Consider the following 9,407-nt stretch of genomic DNA (forward strand, 5'->3'; position numbering starts at 1 on the left):
ACATTTTTTTCCTGTATTTTTGATCAAATAAATGCAGCCTTGATGAGCATAAGAAATTCCTGCAAAAAAACATTAAAAATCGTTCTGATCCCAAACTTTTGACCGGTAGTGTATTTCTGACCCCAAACATTTGAACGATAGCATATATTCTCATGTCTTTAGCTTGTCTATGAGATGGAGGTTACTGGCACTCCTACGTCCACTGTGTACTGGACAAAATGCTTTCTATAAAGCCTGGTCGTCATGTCATTTTCTCACCTTCTGCATGTGCTGATCGGTCTTCGCCATCTCTGCAAAGTAATCCTCAGGTCGCTTGGTAGGAATCTTGAACTTATGCAGTTTTGGCAGCGTCCATAAAACAGCTGCTTGGGCCTGTCGGTAGCTGAAACACGGCAGTTAACATATGAAACATACTGAAGCACAAGACACGCTTTTCAAATATTCAAAATAGTGTCAAATTAGTGTTAATTCAGGAATTTTGTGTAAATGTTGTTTGCTATTATTAAATAAAATTATTATTAGCTATTTATAAGCTATTAATCACGATATAAAAGAAAAACAAAGAAAGAAACTGAGAACTCCTATCCAAAAGCCAGTATTTAAAAGCATCTGTGATCAGAGCGGTTTGATTGGTTCACTGTAATGCTGCTCTATCTAAAAAGAGTTTGAGTCGCTTATAACATGCATCTGAAAATCAAAACATGCCAAACATCTTCCCAAACCTGTAATGAGAAGCGTTTCTAAACATTTAATAACATGACTTTACTCCAAACTCACTTCATAACATTAGTTGAGTATTTGAAATAACTTCCTTTTGTGATCTGATGTGGATTTATATCTCGGAATGAGGCAGAAAATATTTTATAGTATTCTGTCCTGTAATAAAGGCTATGTTGATTAGCATTGCATTATAAATATAATTTATTCTTATGAAAATACCCTAGACGAAATACTCCAGGAACTGGTTTGGACAACCCTGCCTTTGTCTATATTAGGGACTTCCTCATAACTTATATTACCTGTTTACATATTTAAGGCCCGTTCACACCAAGGACGAGAACTATAAAGATAACGATAAAGATATAGTTCTAAAAATCGTTCTCAGTATTAAAGAATAGCAGAGTCCACACCACAACTATAACGATAAAGACAAAGAGAAACGATATCGTTGGAATCACTTTCAAAACGATTTTTCTCCAGCTGATGAACGATAAAAAATTGACAGCCAATCAGAATCCATCCTGCTGTAACGAGCTCAAGAATTTAAAGCGGCAGACGCGCGTGCCCTTAGAATAAACAGACGATATCGTTCGCTGGTGTGGACGCTAATATCGTTATCTTTATAGTTATCGTTCTTGGTGTGAACGGAGCTTTAGACTTTCTGCGCAAGGGTGCCCTTCAACTTCCAGTATAACTTAAATTACATTTGCAAATTTGCATATCTCTTGTCAAAAATTAAGAAACTACTGTCACAGAAGTGTATCATAATATCTTATAATAAAGGCTTTAATAAACCTTATACTAAAATAATAATTGGTAGTAGTCATATTAATATACAGTACATTTATAGAACCTTTGGCCAAATTGCGCAGCCCTACAAACAAGAACAAACCTGGTTTTCTTTATACTTTAAAAAATTAATATTTTATTTCTTCTTATACACATATATATATATATATATATATATATAATGGACCCACACAGACCACAGGGTGAGCACCCCCTGCTGGCCTCACTAACACCTCTTCCACTAACACCAATTCAATTGCAAACCATGCAGCCCTAAAATAAGGTATAATATCACACACAAGAACACATAGTAAGTCAAGCAGCATCCTTGTTCTACATGACCAAGTCACACTTACAAGTACATCTCCCTCTGAAAGTCATCCTCTGCATTGACGTCTTCACTGCCTTCTGCGCTCTGCCCTCCGCTTTTGCCACAAAGTCAACAGCTGGGTAGTTGGTGAGGTCCAGCCTTTCAACCCATGGCAGGTTCTTCTTAAACTCAGCGAGACATTTCTTTAGACCCTCCTGAATGATGTAGAATAAAATCATTAAAGGGGTCATATGATGCGATTTCAAGTTTTCCTTTCTCTGTGGAGTGTTACAAGCTGTTCGGTTTTAGTAGATTTTTTAACAAATCACATTTTAATTAATATACTATTAACTCTATAACCCCTACAGTATCATATTTCAGTATATATTAATTTCTAAGGCCTCTAAATTAGCAACATTATCAAATCTGTTGTACACAATCTTCTACATACAATCTGATTGATTCAGACTTTTTAGTAAGTAGGTTACTAGAAAGGTCATTAGTAGAATTGTGGAACAAGTGTCTTTTTGAAAAGTAAACATAACTTTTACCTTGTTAGAAATATCGAACACCTGAAGCAACTTAGGTTTACTTGATTATCCACACATCATTTCTTAGAAAAATTTTAAAATGTAAGTATCAAATATCTCAGGCTTTTTGAGGAACGTTTATTTGTCCATCTATCATCTATCAAGCATCAATTATGTGTTTCGGTGTTTTTTTCCTCCTCGAGTGCGAGTATATAATACAATATAATACAATATGCACCATAAAATACGGATGTATCCTATGATACAAAACATAAAACTCATACGTAACCTGTATTTTTAAAAACATTTTGTCTAAAGGTTAAAAAAAAAAACTTCCAGTAAATAAATAAAAAAAATAGATATATCTTGTCAAGCTTTACGGGATAAAGTTATGCACTAAACTCACCACATTGTTGATGGCCTTCTTTGGCTCGAGCACAGAAACATTCAATCCAGGTTTGAGCAAACCCTTGGCGAAAGCTTTTTGCAGCTGATCAGAGACAATTGTATGAAACAAACGTGTTATGCAAATGTACTTTAGATCTACTACCTACTTGTCGACTTATGGAATGACAAGGTGTTGTAATATAAAACCGTCCTGCCTGAACAAAACACATGAAATGCACTATATTCTCACCTCGCCGTCTGATAATTCGTCGTCGTCGTCGTCGTCTTCCTCGGACTCAAACCCCAGCTGGGGATCCTCGTTTATTTCTTCCATAGTAAACGAATACCGAACGGGGATTAGAAAAATAAAAAACAGTAACAGAAGAATTCACAACATCCCAAAGCTTCACGTGTGGACCGCACTGTTTCTCATGCGTGTGCGTAACATTAAAACCTTGACGGAAACAGAGAACGACAACGAAATGGTTCCGCTGCTGGAGGAGCAGCAGCTTCGGGTTTATGGCAGGTTGTCGGCATAGGCGCATAATCTATAATTTTGTTTAAAAACGTATAACAAAATAAAAACGTTTAAACCTAAGAGTTATTAACACACCCCCCTCAGTGTTAACACGTCTGTGTTCAGGTAAAATAAGCAGGGAATCTGTAGAGCACAAACACCATATTGAAAAAAAATAACCACATGCTCTTTGAATTAATTTATTATTATTTCGAATTTAATTTGCAACGTGAAATTATAATGTATAAAATGTCTCATAATTCTAGAGATCTACTTTAAGATGTTCAGTAGCCTTGTATGCATATAGTAAATAATCCTTATAATTATATAAAGCTATATTGTCAGTGCACCATGGTTCTACAAATGAATTTGTTCTATGCATGTTCACATGCATGCATTTGTTACATTGTTAAGCTATTCAGCCGATGATGACCAATTCTTACCCATTAGTATTAACATCATTTATCTGTCAGTTGAAATGCTGATTCATCAAAATTTGCTATTAGGCCTGAGCATCAAAAATTCATGAAACTAAGCATGTTTCCTAAGGATGACTTGTACTTCTTAGGTAGTTATTAGTCATCTACAACAGCACTACTGTGTTCCAGCTTATGGCGTTATAACAGTAGTAAAACGTTCAGGTAAAAATAAATGAACATACTGTAACTGCAGCTCAACCTGTCCATTATGACACCATTACACACATTTAGCAAAGAACAATATGAACAATATGGATTCAGAATTCAGTATGGAAATACTAAAACAAACAGTAAAAATCAAAACTACTAAAGGCATGTCATTTTATCACATCATCATATTCATTTTCAATCTTATCATACAAAATTATCCAGGCCGAATTTTTTCAGTGATATTTTTTATCACTGAAAAATAAGACCTCTGAACTCCAAAAAAACTCAATTTTGTTTGAAAATCACTATTAATAACTATTACAGTTCAACAAAAAATAAATATGTATTTCAAATATCATGCGAGTCTCAAAGTGCCTCTTTAATGAAATGTACTATGTATTATTTCAATATCATTAGGATATATAAAGGTTAAGGTACTATTTGTATTTAATGAACTATAATCATTTAGGAAATCACATATTTCTTTGCAGACTAATTATATAAAACTTGGAGGATACTGTAAATATACCATGGTTTATTTTTTATGTATTTTTAAATTACATTCCTTTGTATTCTATTGATATAAATGGCTGATCATTTAGAAATTGCTTTGTGTTCTGTGTAATTTGTCAGCACTCTAGAGGCAACGTATTTTGCATAAACCTCATTCATACAGGAATTTCATGGAGTAATATTAACAAGCCCTAAATGAGCTAATTTTTTTTTTTTTTAAATCTGGTCATGCTTTTCATCGTTGATTCATAAAGAAACACCCATAATGACTTATATTTGACACTTTATTCACGCATGGAGCACAAATAGTACATTCAGTTGGCGAGTGGTGGTAGTTTGGTTCTGGATGAGGGTGTCTGGCCGTTAATCTCCTGCTTGCGCCTCTGGATCTCCAGTCGCTGAAACTGGGTGATCTTCTCTGCTTCTTCTAAACTCTGCTGCGTCATCAAGCCGTTCCTCCCTGCTGAAGCTGCACCTAAAGCATGAAAGAAAAAGAACCTCCAACATAAACATCTGAGATGTCAACACCAATGTTGTCAAGGTTTATCCAAAACTCATAGATTTCACATTGGTCACCTCTCGTGTTAGCAGAGCTCTTGATGTTCTTGTTAAAGCTGCTTTGACTCTCGTAGTTGTGCAGCTGCATACGGACTGTGCGCAGCTCCTGACGCAGATCATTGATCTCTGTCATAAGAATGACGTTGTCCTGGACAGAGATGACAGTACAAACAGAAGCAGTGATTGAAGGAATATTGAAGGTGAAGCACTCATACTGCTGCTTCCATCTCATCCCCCTTGAACCTCTTGAATACATGTGATTATACAAATATTAATCATTATTTTCAAAAAAGTTCATTCACAAATCAGATATTTTAAATTGTATTAATATTTCACTTATATAAATTTTACTGTATTTTGATCAAATAAATGCAGCCCTGATGAGCATTTATTTATAAAAGTATCTTACCCCATATTTTTGGAGTGGTATGGATTACTTGTGGATTATTGGGATGTTTTTATCAGATTTGGACTCTCATTCTGACGTCACCCATTCACTGCAATACCTTCAGATGAATAAACAGACTCATCTACATCTTGGATGGCCTGAGGGTGAGTCAAATTCAGAACATTTTCATTTTTTGCTGAATTATTCCTTTAAGATCACAAAACTATTGACTTCTGATATATAAGAGTTTACTAAAGGAGCTAGAGAGTTTCACAATTGGCTTCTAAACTCTTCCTGATCTGCACTCTCTCGGTTTAAATCTAGATTAAAGCCATATCTTTAGCCAAGCATTCATATAATGTCCTCATAAACAATTATATCTGATGAAAAAGTACCAAAAACGCATGATCTTTTGCCCGAAATGCTATGAACATCAGCTACACTAATTCTAACGGTGGCCGAGAGAGCTCAACGCGCTGCAAATTCTCACAACACAAACAAATAAAGAAATGCGCTGCAAATACAGAAACTTGCTGCAAATTCTTACAACACAAACAAAAACAGTTCGCACATGTAGAATGTAGAATCCTGCTTGTTGTGGTCTCTGTATACTTGCGCGTTTCTGTATTTGGTTGTGTTGTAAGAATTTGCAGCGTGTGTGTTGTCAAATTGATGAAGATGTTTTCTTAATTTGCAGGTGTTTCTTTCTTCTATTCTTCTACTTTTTGCTTTCCTGTTTTTTTCAGTACCTGCAGATTGATCGATAGTTTGGATCCAGCATTTACAAAGACTTCAGACAACGGCAACACTTGCAAAGACTACAGATGATGCCAAATTGGAATTGACATACAAAACGGTCAAATATTATCCTCCTATTGTAATAACTACAAACATAAGCTGTACTCGCTGCCTTAACTGAATACACAGTGTTAACTAAGTAGTTAAGATGCGGTCACGTTAGCGAAATTTCGGCGACATTTCATGGTCAGCAAATAACCTGTCTCTTATAGTGTAGCAATGTATGAAGCACAGCTCACAGGGAGTTCAATTTCAAATCAAGCAGAATCCTGTTGTTTAACGAGGCGAATCCGCGTGATCAACTTGAACCCGTTGCGAAATCTGCATCATATACATCTCTATTATACAGGCACATGGTTTCTCCTGCCATTGCTTTGCTGGTGACAGGCAGCTTTACTTTTTATTTCAGGCAGACGATCTGACGGTAACTGCACGGATCTCAGACTGCCTGGCGAACATCTCAGCATGGATAAAAGAACCTCACCTGCAACTCAGTCAATTCAAGTTTATTTGTATAGCGCTTTTCACAATACAAATCGTTGCAAAGCAGCTTTACAGAAAATTAAGTTTCTACAGTATATTTAGTAGTACACTCTAAAAAAAAATATGGTGCTGTATAGTACTAAAAGCGGTTCTTTGGCTCGTAATCATAGGGGAACCCCACTCCAAAGAACCACTGAAGAACCGCTGAAGAACCTTTTTTGTTTAGAGTGTAGCTTGTCAGTGGTGACTATGTCAAATTGATAGCTACATATGGCAGAAATGTTGCCTACGGTAAAATTCAGTTAATGACATAATCAAACAGAAGATGAACACTATTAACAGCAATGATTATATGTTGCAATCAAACTTGTAGTAAAAATTGGCAGTTTATGTTGTTTCACGGTTGGCATCATCTGAGGTCCTCTGGGGGTTTTGCATCATCTCTTCTCTTTGTAAGAGAGATGTCTTTGAGAGGTCTTTGTAAGGGCTGGATCCCGACTGAAGCTTGTGTAAGTTACCATGGCAAAGCTGAATTTTTCAGCATCATTCAGCACCTTCAGAAATCATGCTAATATGCTGATGTGCTGCCCAATTAGGCCTATAATTGGTTCTCAGTTAATAATGGCTTGCTACTCAATATTTTGTGGAAAATTCTTTGATGAATGCAAAATACAAAAGAACAGCATTTATTTGAAACAGAAATCTTTTGTGACATTATAAATGTATTTTTTGCTCAGTTTAATGCTTTCTTGCTGAATAAAAGTTTTTTTTTAAACTATTACTTTTTACTTATACTTAACTATTATTTATACTTGGTGTATCTTGGTTTCCAAAAAATATTAAGCAGCGCAAATTTTTTCAACATTGATAATAATAAATGTTTATTGAACATCACATCAGCATATTAGAAATATATTTCAAAATATTACCTTTTGAAAAGGTACCACCCCAGTGACAGCTTTTGTACCTTTTTTTTTTTTTTGAGAGTGTATATGGATTTAGATACTGTTTCCCATCATCCACTGGAGGGTGCAAAATCCCACTGTCAAACACATACCTGCAACCACTGATAGAGCTACCACAACCCGTGTCCACATTGGCCAACTCTGTCTAAACCCCCTGCTGTGTAACATCTACACTGAGTCATATCACTTGCTTCATCTTTATGTTTTTGCCCTGTTTTATTTTTTCTTCTTCACAAGTACATGAAACAATCCCCTTTCCAATTGTTCAGAGATCTTTAATCTATCTTCAGGTCGGCTTAATGCAGTGCGGCTCTAATAGGATCGCTGGTATTAACCTCTGGGACAAAACTGCCAGCTGTCCCAGAGCCCCCTATTGGCCAGGCTGAAGTACAGGGTAAGGGGGTGTGATGGGGCAGAACGAAGAGAGACTGAGAGAGAGAGAGAAGGGTAGTGTGTTAGTGACTGGAAAGGGTGATGGGATTTAGTAGTGACCAACGGTGGATTGACAAGTGCTTTTTCTTGGAGGGACCTTCATTACCACCATTACTACCTTCCTAATTTACTTCTTCGTTCTCTGCGTGTCTGTTTCGTTTTGCCCCCTCGGGACGTCTGTGCTCTCAGGTCAGGGTGTTTAAACGTATGGCTGATTGAGCAGGCAGTAGACGTGGACGTCTCACCATGGCGTTGGGTGCGGTGTGGAGCCGCGTTAAAAATGTGTGCCAACAGAACGGCCTCCTCATCCTGTCAGTGTTGGCCGTGGTTATCGGATGCCTGCTGGGCTTCTTTCTGCGCTCCAAACACCTCTCTGAGCAGGTTAGTTTTGATTTCTTGCACCTCCTGAAGCAATAATAGTTATTGTTTCCATCTTTCCTGCAGTGTCTCAACGTTCCTGCCATCTAACGTTAGTTAATGGCAAGGATTAATTGTATAGCTGAAGTGACAGCAGTTGGAGGGTGACCGTGATTTCACCAAGTACAACATGTTCCTGGATCAACATCCTTGTTGATCCTGGAACAACATTCCTATCAACCAATCAGAATTGAGGGATAACTTTTCAGGAAATATCTGTTTTAGGCTTACAATCAGGGTTAGGTGCTTCTACACCCTTGTTAATCGGCTATCATTTCACACCGTTTTTAGGAATAAATTATGGGTAGGGATTGGGTTAAGTCTATATTTTTGGACAGTAATGTTGATCCAGGATCAATGTCATGAACATGTCTTACTTGGCAAAATCACGGTGACCGCAGTTGGAGCTAGGTAGTATTCTTATTGACATGATGCACATTTTTTTCGAGTTGCGTTAAAAGTCACACGTAAAATGACCTGATTACGCCCTTTCTTTGATTAGTACACTGTAAAAAAAACTGTGACATTTACGGTAAAATACCAGCAGCTGTGGTTGCCAGAACTTCACCGTAAAAAATATGGTAGCAACATTTTAGGTTTTACAGACTTAACTTAAATTCACAAAAAAAAATACCGTATTCCATTAACTGATGTAATGTTAATAAACCAAAATATTGAAGTACTAATATCTGTTTTGAACCATTGTAATGCACTGATAACCACCAAAAACTGGTGGTGACGAGAAAGTTACATGATGAACCAAAGCTCATCACAAACAGCTTTTCTACGAGCTGAGGAGGACAATACTTATATAATATATATAGAAGGTGCACACAGTGTCATTCACATAAACACTAAACCCCATCATGGTGACACACATGATACTGAAATAATGCAATAAACATTAATACACAACTAATAAGAAAAAAATAAGAAGAAACATGTTATTTCAACAAAAAAACATCAAATAT

The 9,407-nt window shown here is 36.5% G+C and overlaps 2 protein-coding genes across 2 annotated transcripts in view; one reads left to right on the forward strand and one right to left on the reverse strand.

Annotated features, from left to right (window-relative positions):
• LOC107722608 (probable rRNA-processing protein EBP2) overlaps positions 1-3,214 on the reverse strand; it is a 7,320-nt gene extending 4,106 nt beyond the window's left edge. The window contains 5 exon segments of the mRNA XM_016531039.1: positions 259-382; positions 1,866-1,920; positions 1,923-2,034; positions 2,756-2,839; positions 2,987-3,214. Coding sequence (XP_016386525.1) covers positions 259-382; positions 1,866-1,920; positions 1,923-2,034; positions 2,756-2,839; positions 2,987-3,070 — 459 coding nt within the window. The 5' untranslated portion in view covers positions 3,071-3,214.
• A 4,777-nt stretch (positions 3,215-7,991) lies between these two features.
• LOC107722044 (excitatory amino acid transporter 5-like) overlaps positions 7,992-9,407 on the forward strand; it is a 31,037-nt gene continuing 29,621 nt past the window's right edge. Inside the window, exon 1 of the mRNA XM_016530275.1 lies at positions 7,992-8,400. Within this exon, the coding sequence (XP_016385761.1) occupies positions 8,266-8,400 (135 nt within the window). The 5' untranslated portion in view covers positions 7,992-8,265. The remainder of the gene's footprint in view (positions 8,401-9,407) is intronic.

Source organism: Sinocyclocheilus rhinocerous, unplaced genomic scaffold (genome assembly GCF_001515625.1).
Source record: "Sinocyclocheilus rhinocerous isolate Xijiao unplaced genomic scaffold, SAMN03320098_v1.1 scaffold161, whole genome shotgun sequence".
Taxonomy (NCBI): Eukaryota; Metazoa; Chordata; class Actinopteri; order Cypriniformes; family Cyprinidae; genus Sinocyclocheilus; species Sinocyclocheilus rhinocerous.